General features: G+C 57.3%; 2 protein-coding genes across 11 annotated transcripts; both read right to left on the bottom strand.

Annotated features, from left to right (window-relative positions):
• Positions 1 to 111: 111 nt before the first annotated feature.
• On the bottom strand, positions 112 to 8,440 carry ARHGEF25 (Rho guanine nucleotide exchange factor 25). 6 transcript variants are annotated; one of them, XM_058308321.2, is made up of 16 exons: positions 6,580 to 7,198; positions 5,423 to 5,637; positions 5,196 to 5,291; positions 5,036 to 5,112; positions 4,763 to 4,829; positions 4,473 to 4,576; positions 4,172 to 4,241; positions 3,966 to 4,055; positions 3,783 to 3,875; positions 3,551 to 3,601; positions 3,268 to 3,345; positions 2,873 to 3,073; positions 2,550 to 2,730; positions 2,039 to 2,250; positions 1,643 to 1,756; positions 112 to 1,044 (listed from the first exon to the last, which is right to left on the bottom strand). In XM_058308321.2, the coding sequence occupies exons 1-15, from the start codon at positions 6,674 to 6,676 to the stop codon at positions 1,646 to 1,648; spliced, it is 1,743 nt and encodes a 580-aa protein (XP_058164304.1). In that variant the 5' UTR covers positions 6,677 to 7,198; the 3' UTR covers positions 112 to 1,044; positions 1,643 to 1,645. The 6 variants fall into 6 exon arrangements, with proteins under 6 accessions (XP_058164304.1, XP_058164303.1, XP_058164305.1 ...); XM_058308320.2 differs by having other exon boundaries at positions 112 to 1,012; positions 6,580 to 7,197; XM_058308322.2 differs by lacking the exons at positions 112 to 1,044; positions 6,580 to 7,198 and adding an exon at positions 8,256 to 8,386 and having other exon boundaries at positions 1,293 to 1,756.
• Positions 8,441 to 8,752: 312 nt separating this feature from the next.
• DTX3 (deltex E3 ubiquitin ligase 3) lies at positions 8,753 to 13,900 on the bottom strand. 5 transcript variants are annotated; one of them, XM_058308318.2, is made up of 6 exons: positions 13,661 to 13,900; positions 12,250 to 12,314; positions 11,992 to 12,066; positions 10,895 to 11,643; positions 9,815 to 10,032; positions 8,753 to 9,466 (listed from the first exon to the last, which is right to left on the bottom strand). In XM_058308318.2, coding segments are annotated over exons 3-6 (1,044 nt in total). In that variant the 5' UTR covers positions 11,993 to 12,066; positions 12,250 to 12,314; positions 13,661 to 13,900; the 3' UTR covers positions 8,753 to 9,390. The 5 variants fall into 5 exon arrangements, with proteins under 5 accessions (XP_058164301.1, XP_058164300.1, XP_058164299.1 ...); XM_058308317.2 differs by having other exon boundaries at positions 9,251 to 9,466; positions 10,895 to 11,624; XM_058308316.2 differs by having other exon boundaries at positions 9,365 to 10,032.
• Between the last annotated feature and the right edge of the window lie 998 nt (positions 13,901 to 14,898).

Below are 14,898 nucleotides of genomic sequence, written 5' to 3'. Positions count from 1 at the left end.
TGACAGAGAGCCACCACCCCACATCTCTGCTGGGAGTGGCTGGTTTGTGCTCCCAGCTCCTGTCATCAAGGGAAATGCTGAACTGATAGGAAATTCTTATTTTGCTTCCTATGAGCCAAAGGAAAAAAAGTGCCCTTTATTACATATAAGAGCTATTCACGAAGCAGGCATTTAAAAACACATTTATGATTGGATTAAACACAAAGGTGTCACCCACCCACCTCATCTACACCGTGGTCCCTAAAAGAAATAGAAAGTTTCTGAGCCCCAGAAATCCCGCTTTCCTCTTGTCCCCATCCCCTCCTCCATTTACATGAGTCCTCAGCAACGTGCCCCATCGTTCTCTGGCACCCAAGTCCCTGACCCCAAAGCCCTAGGGGTGGGGTGCGGTGAGGGTGGTTCCCCTCTCTTCAATTCCTTCTATTGTTCCCCAGAAGTCTTATCGGGGGCCTACGTCCTGCCCCCCCCTCTATAGATCCCTCCCCCCATTGTCGGGCAGAGGGGCCTCGGGTCCTCAGGGAGGCTCCAGCTCCTCCTCACCCTCCCAACCCCGAAGTCCATTGTCTGCTGAGGAAACCCAAGTGCACGTGACCAAGCCCAGGGGACAGTCAGACACAGTGGACACACGGATGCACAAGGACCCAGGACGAGGCATCTGAATACGGATGGCTGCACGTTTGGCTCTCCCTGTTCCAGGTCCTGTCCCAGAAGTTGAGGAGGCGTGAAGACCTCCTTGGGAGCTCTGCTCTTGGGTCTGTGCCTTGAAGAAGACACTCCTCCTTCTCCATACGGTCATGCCTATGGCCTCCCAGACAGCAAAGACAAGGAGGGCGCCCCTGGTGGGAGCCCTAGAGCCAAGAAGGGAGCACAGCCCCCAGGATCTTCTCAATGTTCCCATTCTCTCAGCTGAACATGGAGGCCTCAGAAGGAAAGGTACACCGGGCCTTGTGCTTTAACACCTGGGTGTTGCGGGATGGTGGGAAGTCACACCACTGGAAGCTCTCCTGTGGGTCTAGAACAGGACGGATGGGAGGAAAAGAAGGGCTGGGTAAAGGAGAGGATATGTCAAGGATCGAGGGTTTTCCAGCAGCCCCAAGCCCCAGGTCTGGACTGAGAAATGCTACCACTGCCGGTGAGGGACAGAGCCACATCTTTTTATCTCATACCCAGAGCCCTTCTTCTTTCCCCAGACTTTTCCTCAAATGACTGGGGCCAACTGAGCTTCTTGCATACCCCTGGGGTCCCATGTACCCCCATTACAGTCTCTCCTAAACTGTGCCAGGACAGCAGCCTCAGTGATATAACAAAACCTTTATTCTCGGAAAACAGAAAAACAAAATCAAAACCAAAACCAATAAGTTCTATCTGGCCCCTGTGCCGGCCCACCCACCCACCCACGGAACCTCCTTGTGGGGGGACTTGTGATGCATGCATAGGAGTAGGAGCTAAAGGAACTTTGCTCCTTGGGCAGAAAGAAGTCCTTTTGGGTCTGGGTGCCCTCCTCTGTGTTGACAGCACTCCAGGCTGGCCCGCCCTCCAGACACTCCAAGAGGGGCAGGCATCCAGGCTGCTGCCAGAAGGACTGCCCTGAAGCGCCTTGGGGACTAGGGCAGCTGAGTCGGCACCACTCCCCGGCCCTCACCAGCTACAGCTCATCTTCATCTAGCTTGGCGAGTCTGGCCTGGCAGGGAGGGGTGTTCAGAGCTGGAGGTGCTGCAGGAGCATCACAAGAAGCCTGGGGGATGTCACTGCGGGCCTGAAGGAAGACTCAAGTCAGAGGGTCACAAAGAGCCAGAATCCACTCTCACCCCCCTCTTTTCTGGGTAAGCCCCTGCCCAGGCACCCTCTCTAGTCAGCTATCTGAGACCTTCGGCCTCTCCCAGAGTTAAGCCGGATAAGGGATGGGAAGTAGGATGAGACAGGCAAAAGGAAGGTGGTGGAAGCAAGAAATGATATCAGGGGAGGGGTATTTGGGGATCTCAGAATAAGAGGCCCTCCCCCCTCCGCCCCTCCAGCCAGGGAACACCATTCCTCATACCTGTGTGTCCAGGGGCAGGGGGGCTCTGGTCACCTCCCCTTCAGGCAACAGCAGCAGGGAGGGGAGAGAGCCATTGATGGGGGTGTGTGACCTGACCTGGGCCCGGTCTCCAGGCCGAGTTCTCCCAGGGCTGCCCACCCCAAGCCCTCCTGGCCGTCCCAAGCTGTTGGTCTGGCTCTCCCGTCTCTGGTACTCAATGGGTGACTGCAGTGCTGGGCCAAGAGAGGAAAGAAGGAGGGTTACAGCAGAGGCAGCCTCTGCCCCAGAGGCTCTGCTTGTGCCACCGTCCTATTATGTCCTCCCTCATGACGCTTGTCGGCCACTGTCAACTGCCCGGGGCTTGAAGGGATTCTGAGTTACCAATTTGAAGCTGGTAGTGCGAAAGTGGGGAGGGGGAGGGGGGCAGAGAGAAGCCAGGGTCAGAGGGCAGGTGTTGCAGATTGGGCAGGGAGGGATTCAGGTGGTCAAAGGGCTGAGAGCACACTTGGGGGAGGGAGGGGGGGCGCCTCACCATTGAGGAAATCCCTCTGGCTTTCCAGGATCTGGGCCACTTGCTTGATCCAGGCCTGGCTGACTGCGGGGTCTGCGGACTGCAGGACATAGCGCTGGATCCCACCCTCTGGCCCTCTGGAGGTCAGTGCAAAGCGGCAAGGGTCACCCTGGAGGTTCCCCTCCAGTCCCAGGCAGCTCACCTGAATTGGCAAATCCGAGATAGCCCCCAGAATCTTCAGGTCCTCTCTGGCTCCTGTCCCCTCTGCACTCCAAGAGCCAGACATCCTCCCTGAGGCCTCCTTCCATCTGTGCCAGCCCCCTCCCTCGGGGTCCCCGACCCACCTTGATGCTGCTCTTGTACACATATCCGGGCTGCATTCCCCCTCGGACTCCTCCTCCCAGGGCCTCGCTGAATATGACAATTTGCTCAAAGAGGAAGACACGTCTCTCTCGAGGCCGGCATGAAAGCAGTCCCCCAGCCTCGGGCTCTGTGACCCAGAATGTCTCCTGTCCCAACAATTTCCCCTGAGCTGTTAGTTTGCCCTAGAACCAAAAGACAGTGGTCTTCAGGAAAAGAAACAAGAAGGGAAAATGGGCAACTGTCCGTTCCTCCCTCCCTCCCCTGACATTCCCAACCAGCCATGGGGCCAGCCCCAGGAAAGGACGGTTCCCCATCAGGATGTCCCAAGTGCTAGGACTGGACATGGGGCTTCCAGGTTCCTGCCCCATCCCCCTACCTCAAACCCTCGCAGTCTCCCCAGGGTCATCATGTCATTGCAGCGTTTGGGCACGAAGCACATGACCTCCACAGCGTGCTGGTTTGCAGACCAAGACGGGAGCGTCGTTATTTTAGGGAAAGGCAGCCCCAGCCAGCTGCCTCTTAACACAATGTCTCAACCCCAACCAACCTCCCCCCTAAACACCAGCACAGCCCTAAACCACACAAGGGACCGGAGGCACCCACAAGGCCAAGAGGATAAGGTGTACTTGGTGTGTCTCAGAAGATCTGGGGGTCCTCACCTCCAGCTCTTCAGTATCCATCCCAGCTCGGCTGTAATACTTGAGAAAATCCTAAGACATGGAGAAAAAAGGCTCAGGGAGGTCACGACGACGTGCTCAGAAGCCCTCCCCTCCTCCCTGAGGACACAGGTAAGGACCCTCCCCACCCCCAAGGAGGTCTTGGGGTCTTATATCCTCGGGCAAATGAGTGAGGGAAGCCAGCTGTGCCACCCAGGGAGAAGGTGGTCCTGACCTTGAGCAGCAGCTGGTATTTCATGATCCTCTGCACAGGTTTGATGAGGAGATCATTGAGCTGCAGGCGGTGCCCCAGCTGCTGCCGGAGTTCCTGGGGACAGAGATATTGTGATAACACAGCCTTGAATGCCTGCTCATGACAATTCTGTCCCCCTCTCTCTAATGGACTTCAGCCACTGACCTCAAAGTAGTTGTCCCCAAACTCTGACACCACATGCTCTGACTTGGGCTTATTCTGACAGTACACCACATACATATGCAGCCGGCGCTCCTAATGAGGGTAAAGCGGGAGAGAGAACAGGGTGGATGAGGAGGGAGAGCACCTCTCTAGAGAACCCTCACTCTCTCCAAGTCCCACCCCTATAAGCTCCAGCCCTCAAGCCTCACGTGTTTGATGAATAGCTGAGCCAGCCAATCAGGATCCTTCAGACACTGCTGTAGCTCCTGCAGGAAATAGCTGAAGAGGTTGGCAGGGAAAAGGGAGGTCAAATATATCTCAGAACCAGCCTCCCCTCCCACCACCCAATTTCAAGGTCCACACTATCAGTGCTCCCCGCCAAGCCCCTCCAAACATTCAGTCTTCCGCTCTAGGTGCTTTGTTAGGCCACACTGGGCCCACAGGTGTGATACAGAGGACGAGACTTGAGCCCCGCTCCAGTCTTTCCCTCTCTGGGCCCACACCACTCACTCTCGGTGCCACTCGTAGATTTGCTGGATGTTCCCAAATACAATCCTGTCACGGCCTCGAAGACTCTCGGGGATGCCCCGGGCAGCCATGGTGGCCATGTAACCCTGTGGGAAGGTTGGTGTGGGAGTGTGAGTGCAGGGCCAGCCCAATGGAGAAACTTCCCCTGCCCCAGGAAGGCCCAGGATGCAGGAGGAGCTGGGAGGTGGGGCAGAGGAATCCCAAGGAATCTCCAGAAATTAGCCCTGGTCAGAGAAAAGGCAGGTGGACCAGGAAGGAGTAGAGGAAGCTACCTCCACAATCTGCCCCAAGTCGTCCACGTACATTTTCTCTGTCTCTACCAGTTCACTCAGGACATACCTGGAAAAAGAGCAGGAGGGCACCCCCACTTTAGAGTCTGAGCACATCCTTGGCTTAGCTTTTTCTTCCTTCCTATTAGAAGCCCCTTGTCTCCCTTCATCACCACAGCCAACCTCGAAGGGGATTTCCAGTCCCAAATCTAAAGTGTGAGGGAGATTCTTCTGGAAATTGTGCTGAGGAGTTGGATGGGGGAGGAAAGGACTTACATGCTCCTTTCCAGAGCAGCCTTCTTCTGTTCCTCCTCACTCTCTGGGGCCTGGGACGAAGCTTCCTCCTCAAGTGGCTGGAAGGATAGAACATCCTAGGGTAAGGTGAGCAAAGGGATGCCTCTGGTGAGGGGGCCTCCCCAGACCCATTTCTTCATACCTGTGCCTTATCTCCTGGGCCCTCCAACAATGTGGTCAGCAGAGTTAGTTCTGGGAGCTCCTCCCCTGTGGCTAGAGCTGGCTCTACCATCCAGTTCTGGGGGCCAGAGGTTAAAGGTCAGAGGTCAGGGACAGTGGCTAGGTCTCTCCAATGACCGGTGGCCCCAACTTGCCCTCTTCCCAATGTCCTTCTCTATCACACATGCTTCTGCGGCACTCCCTGCTCACCTCATATGGTCCTGCCTGGCCACCGTCTGTCTCACTTTCCACACTGAGACAATGTTTGGAATGATCCAACCACCTCCTCAGGCCACTGACTGTCCCCGAGAGGCCCGGGGAACAGGGGCCAGAGCTGAGGCCAGAGCTGGGGCCAGAGGGGGCAGCCAGACCCGAGGCAGCAGAAACCGAGATACTCCCCTCACTGCCAGCAATGGAATAGGATTCTGGTGGTGGGAAAAAGGGAAGGGGGTGATAGATGCCAGCATTTCTCCGTCTCCAGACTCCAGCTCCCCAGGGAGCACCCGGGGTCTCCTCTCCATGATGATCCTCCCCTCTCCCCAAGGGCTCACGGGCTTGCCATCTTGTTCGAGTTGGCCAGGATAGAAAATTTCACTGGGCACCATTGGAAGAAGGGACAGCAAAAACATCAGGCTCCCCAGGTACATGTGGCGGTTTCCCCACATCCCGAGCATGGCACAGTTATGGAGGTGGGGGCAGCCATCTGGGCAGACACTAGAAGCTGGGGGTGGCCATCTGCTCTCCCACAGCCCTCCCTCCTTCCAATGGGTACAGACTATTCTCTGGGAAGGAGTGGGGAAGAGCTAAGAGTCCATCTGCTACTGCCAGGACACCCCCCCCCCCCAACACACACACACAAACCTAGTGCAGAAATCACTATAAAAAGAAAAGGTTTCTGCAGCCCACCTCCCCAACACATGCACAAACCCAGGAGAGCGAGGCAGGTTATCAGGGTTATCTCTGGACTGGGCTCAGGGACAGATGGGGCATATGAGCTGCAATTCTCTATGAAGTCCCACGTAGACCCCTCATTTCTCATTCCTCCATCCCCCTGTCCTTTTGGGGATTGGAAATAGATTCCAGGCAAAAGGATTTGAGGGACGATACTAGTCCTAGGTCTAAGAGGATTGTGGATGGGCTTTTCTCATACCCATTCAACTACGGGAGAGATGAGTCCCCTGCCCCTTCCCCAATTTCCTTAACTTGAACTGATAGAAATCTGAGGGCAGATCATCTATTAAGTCACTTTACTGATAAACACACTGCACAGTCTCCCGCCTCTAAATCTTTAGAGTGGGGCAAACAGATGCCGGGAACCCCCAGTCAGCCCCCTGCTCAACACTGGGCCCCTGAGACCTCACACTCACCACGTCCCCCCCGGGCGAAGCAGCAGCCGCATTTTGCCAGCACTTTTCGGATCACATGGGGACAGGCACAGCGACCCCCTTTGTGCCCCCCCCGCATGGCGCCCGGGCCCCCCCGCGCTCCCCACCCGGGCCGGCCATGCAGGGGGAATCAAGGGGGGCGGGGCGGGGACGGCGCAGGGCGCGCACCCCCCCCTGCTACCCGGGTCCAGGCTGGGGGAGGGGGGTAGAGAGGGAACGGGGAGGGGGTGTCCAGGGGGAGGGGGAAGTCTGGTCTGGAGGAGGGCAGGGGGCTCTGAGGAGAGGGCGACGCGGGGCCTGGTCGCCGAGCTGGGCGGGGAGGGTTTCCGGAACCCAGTCAGTGCAGGGCCCAGGGTCCAGATGTCCGGCCGGGGGGAGGGATGGTGGGGGAGGCTGGGCCGGGATGCGGCAGCCGCTTCAGCTCCGTCTCCGGCCTCTCGGGTTGGGGGTGGCGCTAGGCCCAGGTGGGGGAGGAGGTGAGGGCCGACTCCCCGAGCCACTGGCGCTGCGCGGGTCCTGGCCGAGTGGCGAGCGGAATAACAGGCCCGGCCGCGGTGCCGCTGCGGGGAGGGGCCTCTGCAACCCAGCTCCGCCCTCTCCCCTGCGTTCCCCCTCCAGCTTGTGCCGGGTTCCGCCCCGATCCCCCCTCCCCCAGGCACCACCACGTTCCCACTCCACGTCCCCAGCGCCTCCGCCCCTTCTCCCCAGGCCGGGCTCCCCCGCCCGGGTTCCTCCTCCCCCGCGCGACTCGGGCTCGCACGGCTGAGCGCTGCGGTGGGGGGGTCAAGCCTCTCGGCGGGGTCTCCCCGGGCCGCTTCTCGGCTTCTGCGGTGGAGAAGGGCTCAGGGCAAGACGCCTCCGCCGGGGAAAAATATCCTGGGGTTGGAGTGGTCCCTGTCCGCGCGGGGACGGACGAGGCCCCCCGATAGGTGTTACATGTGCGGGGAGCTCTTTGTGGGAACACAGCCCAGGTGCCACCCTCTCCCCGGACCCTTCTTCCCTCCAGGTCCCGGCCCTCCAGCTGAGGCTGATCTCCAATTAAGGCGAAGTCCTAGAGCCCGGGCTGGCGAGGGGCCAGGGGTGGGGCGCGGGGACACTCCGCCTGCGGGGGCTCGGGACCGGCTGGGTGGGGAACACACAGCGGACTACAGGGAGAGAAGAAGCGGAAAGGACTCTGCGATTAAATAGGTCTCATGCAAATTAGATGCAAATCAATCTCTGTACTAATAAGAGCGGAATATTTTGAGCTCGTCACTTTGCGCAGGATGGCAAACTGTGCCCCACCCCACCCCGAGCTTCTTCGCCAGCTGCGAAGCTCCCCTCTCTGATCCCCCTTCGTATGGCCAGACTCTGGCTCAGTTTCCCCGTCTCCAGTGTTTCTCTTCGGGGGTTGCGGGGACAGAACGGCTGTGAGGAACCCGTCCTCCACACCCAGTCCTACTCCGCGTTCCCTTCCGCGCTCCTGTCAAGTCCACATTGTTCAGGAAGGGTCGTCCAGGCTAGGGTCCCACGGACGTGGCCACAGCCCCTGTAAGGGAACTCATGGATTCCTGCGACTGCCCCGCGGGGCGTCTGTGTGCAGATAAACTGAGTTGTGGGGTGCAGCCCTTCTGAAGGCCCCTAAAGACCCCAAACCCACCGCCGTCCCCCTTTCTTACCCCCTCCTGCCCGGGTAGGGCGCATGCGCGCAGCATGCCCCCCATGACCCCCAGTATCCGGTCAGTGCGGCCAGGGGTGGGGCGGTCCGGGGGCTTCATGCTGGACCCCTACTCTGCTCCGAGTGCCAGGGCCGAGGGGGCACGGAAGCCGGGGGGCTCTGAGGACTGCGTGCGTCCGGGGAGTTGCTGCCGCCGAATCCGCCCCTGCCCGGCTCCGCCCCCACTCCCACCCCAGCCAAACTTCGTGAGGGGGTAGGGTTGTTCCTTTCTCTACAACCGTAGTCCAACAACAAACAAACCCCACTTAGTCTTGCTTCCAACGTCGAAGTGTGACCCAGGGCTTCGTTGGGTTATAGAGTCCACTAAGTACAGTTGTCACCCAGGCCCGCAGGGGGTTGGGACGCGGGGATTCCCCTATCACCCCCGCCTTTCCCCTTTTCAGCAGGCCCCCGCTCCCTACCCCCACCCCCTTCACAGAACAGAACGGGTGTGGCATAGAGAGTTGCATATTTTGCTTTATTTTTATTAAATTAAAAGCTACAATCTGGCGGTGATTCCAGAACAGGGTAAGGAGGTTCCATATAGGGGAACAGAGAAGAGTGAGAGAAAGACAGACTGACAGAGACAGAGACACAGAGAGAGAAAGGACAAGGTTAGGGAGAAGAATTGTATCTGATGGAGACGCACAGCCGGCTCCGCAGGGGCTCACAACAGCCTGATTTCCTCTTCCCACCACCGATTCAGCATTGGAGCGCTGTGTGGAGGACGTTGAGACCCTTCCCTTCCTACCAGGTCCTTTCTCAGCTTTGCTACAGGAGCACAGCACGTACTAGAAAAAGCCAGGGGCAATGGAGGGAGCTGGGAAACTGGGAGTATGTACATGGGGAGGGAGTCCCATAGAGCCTTGGAGATGAGCATCTGCCAGGAGGGAGTGGCTTACACTGCACTGGAGCTCTTGGCCTTGGCCAGCGGGGACAGGGGAAGGGTTTGCTCCCTCCCCCTCTGGACTTCCTCCCCAGTCAGACAGGTCCCCTACTAGTATGGCATGGGGGGGCAGGGGGAGAGAAAAGAACAGAGGCTTCCGTTGGGTCCTAGTAGAGGAGGACAGCAGGTCCCTCGGCAAAGGGGATGTCCTTCAGTCGTCTGTGATACCCTTGGCTCTCAGTTCCTCTTGCACTCGGGTCAGGTAAGTGGGGTCTGGGTACCCAAACCTGGGAGCAAAGAGAAGTGAGGGTCAGGCTCATATTATCCCCATGCTCACCCTCATTCTGGGTGACGCAGTGGAGGCCCCATTCAGATCCCTCCCCACCTCCCCTAAGAGGGGGCACCTCCCAACCCAGGATGACTTGGCCCAGTTCTGCTTATTTTTAGAGATTAAGCTGGGCACATCAGGACGAGGCTGAATGTAGGAGAAACTGGGCTGGGAGAGACGATCAAACAGTTTGCGGGGTGGTCCTCTCATGTTAGGAGGCTCCCAGAGTGAGAGGGGGTGATGTTGCTCCCTCAGTGGACATGAGAAGGGGAGGAGCCAAAGGGAGGGAAATGAAGGGGTGTCGCACAGCTGGGGTCCCCCTGTGCAGCTGGTCTTGTGGTGGATGTCATTCCAGGTGATGACGTTTGGTCTCCCTGTGGTCATGGAGGTGCCGATAGTGAAGGTGAGACGCTGATCAAATGCCTTGCGGAACAGGGTCAGCACCTTGTTGCCCTCTGGGCAGTCTGGGAGGTAGGCCACCCGAGTGGTGCCAGGATACCGAACGCCTGGGTTTGGGTGTTCAGCCTGGAGGGAGGGAGGCAGAGGGGGCAGTGAGCAGCTGGACATCCTAGGGCCCATGAGGCCAGGGGAGGGTCGTCCGGGCTGGCCTTCTGGGTACACACCCCCAGCTAATGCTGACAAGGGGCGGCGGGCCGACAGCCTTCCAGGGAAGAAGAGACTCGGGGGCCTGGGCAGTTGGAGCCTGTTTCCAGATAGAGTCCTCGTTAAGAGGTTCCTTCTACTGTCTCAATCCCTCAAGTCCCAGTTCGGCTCTCAGAAGTGATGGGAAGGTAGCTGGTCCTTACTCTCCAGACAACTCAGCAGAAATGTGAAGTCTGAGAATAATTTATCTTTTTAGCCTCCCTTTCTCCACCTGAACACACTCCCAGTACTTCTTTCATTTTTCTATTACTTTTCTTTGGAGCCTCCTCTCAGCAGACCAGAATTGGACATTACTCTTTGTCCAGCAGGAAGATGCCAATAGACCCTTAATCACTGCCTGTTTTTCCCTTCCACTGTCATCAAGATTGTGCCCTCTCCTAACTGGGGAACAGAGTCACACTCCCCTCCAGCTGTGCCTGCCTGTGCCTGAGGACACCATCTCCAGAAAATTTACCTCAAGCAAGAATATCTGTTGACACCAGGTTCATCAAGGAAATAGTAGTAGAACCCTTTCTCTCCTCCTAACTTGATTTTTATTTGTGTCTTGAGGTCCTAAGCCAGGCCTCTAGGGAACCTCCTAGCTCCAGGGCACTGAGTAGGAACGCGTAATGGGAGACAGCAAGGCTGTATCACAACAAACTCCCAAGTTGTTAAAGAAGGAACTTCCTCACCCAGTTTTTCTTGGGGAAAACCAAAGGATAGGAGCAGGCTGTGGTCTTCTTACCCCCTGGACACCAGGCGGGAAGACGTACTGGATGACAATGGTGCCGTACTTCTCGTAGCTGGGCAGTAGGAGGGTGGCATCCTTAGAGACCAGCATCCGCCCATTCTGGGGCTGGTTGCCCACCAGCTGCCCATAGAAGCGCCCGCACATGGGGCAGGCCTTTTTCACCTGCAGGGCCCGGGTGATGCAGCCCTCGCAGAATGAGTGCCGGCACTTCTCCAATGTCTTGGCGTTCTGGATCTCCCCCAGACAGATGGGACAGGTGCTCTCCTGCTCTTCTGCCTCCTCCCGAAGGCGTGGAGGAAGAGGGGGTGGCAGGGGAGGGGGAGGCGGGGGAAGCCCCCGTGCCCCTGGGGGCAGGAGTGGGGCTGCTCGAAGAGGGGGTGGGCCTGGGCGGTGCAGCTCAGGGTGCTCTCCCCCACCCCCCAAAGCCAGGCAGCCCATCAGCTCCCCCTGCCTTTGAGCTTTCTTCAGCTCTTTCTCTGCCTCTTTTAGCAGCCCCTTGAGAGCCTTCCGGGCCAGGTAGAGCCCATTGGGAGGGGCAGGGGGAGGGCCCTGGGGAGAAAGCTGGAGGACATAGATGTCAGAAGTCTCGCCATCTATGAGGATGGACACACGGTGCTCCTCCCGAAGCCGGGCCAGCCGCGCTGGGGTCTCCTTGCTCAGGAAGTCCCACACAGGCTTGGAGACGGTCACTTTGTTCTTGCAGGTGCCTCCACAGGCTGCCATTCTGGACAGGACGAACGACACTGCCCCCAGGGTGAAAGGGACTCAGGGTGGGGGGTCCCCATTTGACAAATATCAGTGCCTCCTACTTCAGGTTCCTTCTAAACTCTCTATTATCTCCATTCTCTCAAAATCCAACCCCCAACATTCCCCCAAATTCATTTCCTGTCTTCCCACAGCTTCCAAACCCCAGCACCTTCTGAAGAGCTTGAAAGCTCTCTTAACTTTATCGTCAGCTAAGCCAAGCAATCAGTCTTGGTTCTCCTGACACTCCTCCAATGACAACAGAAATAATCTGCCCCCTTCCCACTCTGGGTGAAAAATGGGCTCTTTAAAGGGGAGGAGACTTTTTGACCCTCCTTTTTGCTCACTTTGATCCTGAAGAGCTTAGAATTGGCATGCAGGCTCACTCTCTTTTCCTGCTTCCTACTTGTAGGTTGTAGGACCTGGTGGGGTGGAAAGGAAATGGAGGGAAAGTCAGGAAACCCCACATACCCAACCCCGCAGCCGTGTAAACAGAGACGGGAACCTGGGTGTAGATTACTGGCAATGGGATTACTTTGGACATGGAATGGAGGGAACCAATTTAAGGGTGAAAATTAAAGTTCCCGGGGGGTGGGGGAAGGTACCTGGAAAGCCCATGGGCAATGATGACAGCAGAAATCCCTTTATTTCCACACGCAGCTGACCAGGACTAGGAGAAGGTCAAGGGTTATGATGGCAAATGTTACCATTTTTCCCAGCCAGCCCAGAAACAAAATAATAATAAAAACTCCTCTTCCATTTCCTCTCCCTCTCTCTTGCAGAATCCCATCCCCAGCCTTTCCCAGGCTGTTAAAGAAGGAACTTTAACATGCGAACCTTCCCTCTCCCACCCCCAGCCCCCCTCAGCTCTGAGGCCCCCAAGAAAGCCCAGGGCACAGATGAGCGAAATCAGGAAGGGAAAAGCCACCACAGATGGAGGCCTTTCTTGCCACCTCCCTCAGATCACATAGACAGGAATATTTTCTGTGCTCCCCAAGTCGTCACCCTGCTCCACATTCCCAAATAATCCAGTCCCTAATGCCAGGGAGCCTTTGTTGCGCGCTAACCTCAGTCCCTTCTCTTTAAGTGTGTTAGGAATGTGAACAAAGTGGCAGCGGCCCCTGCAATAACAAAGTTCTCACTGTCACCTTTTCCACCCAGCGCAGCCTGTTAACTCCCTCATCTGCATTTAGAGCCAGGTGGGGATAACACGGGGGGCTCAGTGGAGGGGCCTGCTGTCTCCCCTGAGCCCTGTCATTCTCAGCTACAGGGCTGTCCCCACAACACCTCCAGATGCAGCTCAGATGGAAAAAGGGGCCGTTAGTGTGACCTCAATTCCTTGTCTGATCTAAAAGGAAGAGACTGTTGGTTTGTGCCTCCATCATAGTCCCCTCAAGGCCTGATTCACCTAGAGAGTCAGGAAGTGCAACTTGAACCCTCAGTCCTTCGCCCCCACTAGCTAGCTAGGGTGGAACCCCTCTCCTCCCCGCAATCGGAGGAGACCTAGGACCTAGGTGTCCTAGCTCCAAGTCCTGCTGGCAGAGAGCAGGGAGGCGGGGCCACAGTTTATGCTGGGTCTGTGATTCCTCTGGGGCAACCCAGGCCGGACACTGGCCAAGCCTTCCTTCCAGACCGAAGCCTGGGACAGGGGCGGCGGGGAAGGGCAAGGGTCCCTGGGGGCATCCACCGAGGCAGCTCCGCCCCTCCCCCCTCGGCCTCCACCAAGACCCGACCCGGAACCACCCCCCCTACATGCCCTTCTCGCCCGGAGCCCACCGAGCCCCACTGTTGGGTGGGGGTGCAGGTCTGCCGGATCGCGGTCCCCGGAATCCCTAAATGGAGGCCAAGGCTGGAGGATGGTGGAAAGAGCGTTGGCCGGGCATGGAACGGGCCTCTGGAGCCACGCGAGCCAGGTGGGGCGGAGGAGCGGATGCAGCGGGAGCGGGGGGGCGCGCGGGGGGGCGCGCGGGATCCGGGGGGCGCGCGGTGGGTGTGGGGGGCGCCGGGCTCACCTACCTCTCGTCAGCGCCGCCATTGCCGGTCACATGACTGAGGCTGGGATGACGGTCCGGGCCTTAGCAACAAGGGGGGGGACCCCGAGAGAGTGGGGGAGATTTGCAGGGGGTGCAGTGTGAGGGAAAGGGAAGGAGGACAGCACCCCTTTCCCCCTCCCAGGTGATAATCTGTTTCCTTTGACCCCTTCTGTCCACCAGCCCCCGCCCCTCCTTCCCAAAACAAAAATGGAGACGCTGTCCCTGTCATTGGAGGGAGGGGGTGGCGTCGTGTAACTGAGGTAGGAGGTTAAATCCCTTAGAGACGGCGCCGCCACCCTTCTCGCTTCCCCCTCCGAGGAGCCCTCTGCCTTTTCTTCCTCAACCAGCTGCGTGGCAGCTTCTGAGAGCTGGTAATGGATTGGGTGGGTGGGGAGTATAGCTTTAGGTATATGGGAATGGGGAGGGGGGTTGCAATTTTTCTGAAACCCTTATGCCAGGAGAGCCTTTGAGGAACAATGTGGGATGGGAAGAAGAATCATAGTAAAAAGAAAAGCATTGGTTCTAAAAAAAAATAAAAAATAAATCCCAGTACTAAACTATTTCAATCTCCTCCCCTCCTGCCTCTTCCTAGATTGTTACCTTCTGTGACTCCCCACAATGTCCTCCCAGCTAGCTGGGTATTGTAAAATGCTTCTGATTTTTCTTTCCACAAACAGGGATACTGACGTTGGTACAGAATAAGAAGTAAATACTTTTAAAAATTTTTAAATGCCTTGGAATATCAAGTCTGTGGTTCAAAGAGTTAAAAACTCTCAAAGGAAAGGAAAAAAGCTCTTCCCCCATCAGAGCAGTCTCCACCCCCCTGTCCTACTCACTTCCCTGGGGCCACATCAAGCCAGGTTTTTCTACCAGCCAAAAGACTTCTTCAGCCAAGACGTACTGGATCACCCAGACTCGAAAAAACCTCTGTTCATCCACCCAACTTTCTCCACTGCCCTTCTGGGCTAGAGAGCTGGAAATTTTCTCCACTTTCCCAGGACCCTGCTGTGTCATCCTGCCCTCCAAGCAGAGGACATCTTTCCCAGGAAGCCTGGGGACCACTGGATTCAGTTTCTTATTTTGGCTCTTGGCTGAGGCCCACTCACATTTACCTGATCAAGCCAAGGGCCCTGGGAAGAGGGTCACATCATCCCAGTTCTCCCTGGCACCCAGTGTAGTTGAGCTCCCACAAAGATGGAGTTTTTAAACCCCTTGCTACCA

The sequence above is a fragment of the Dasypus novemcinctus genome, chromosome 12 (genome assembly GCF_030445035.2).
Source record: "Dasypus novemcinctus isolate mDasNov1 chromosome 12, mDasNov1.1.hap2, whole genome shotgun sequence".
Lineage (NCBI taxonomy): Eukaryota > Metazoa > Chordata > Mammalia > Cingulata > Dasypodidae > Dasypus > Dasypus novemcinctus.
Note: the sequence above shows the minus strand (reverse complement) of the source record. Positions and strands in the feature narration are given on the sequence as shown.

What these genes read in the sequence shown, in the direction of transcription:
- ARHGEF25 (XM_058308321.2), bottom strand. Translation starts at nt 6,676, where the DNA reads ATGCGGGGGGGGCACAAAGGGGGTCGCTGTGCCTGTCCCCATGTGATC. An exon ending in AATACCAGCTGCTGCTCAAG is followed by an intron (nt 3,602 to 3,782) that starts GTCAGGACCACC and finishes TCCATGTCTTAG; the next exon opens with GATTTTCTCAAGTATTACAG. An exon ending in GGAGACTGCGAGGGTTTGAG is followed by an intron (nt 3,074 to 3,267) that starts GTAGGGGGATGG and finishes TTTTGGTTCTAG; the next exon opens with GGCAAACTAACAGCTCAGGG.
- DTX3 (XM_058308313.2), bottom strand. Translation starts at nt 12,020, where the DNA reads ATGCCAATTCTAAGCTCTTCAGGATCAAA. An exon ending in CTAAGCTCTTCAGGATCAAA is followed by an intron (nt 11,625 to 11,991) that starts GTGAGCAAAAAG and finishes CGTCCTGTCCAG; the next exon opens with AATGGCAGCCTGTGGAGGCA. An exon ending in TCCCGCCTGGTGTCCAGGGG is followed by an intron (nt 10,033 to 10,894) that starts GTAAGAAGACCA and finishes CCCTCCCTCCAG; the next exon opens with GCTGAACACCCAAACCCAGG.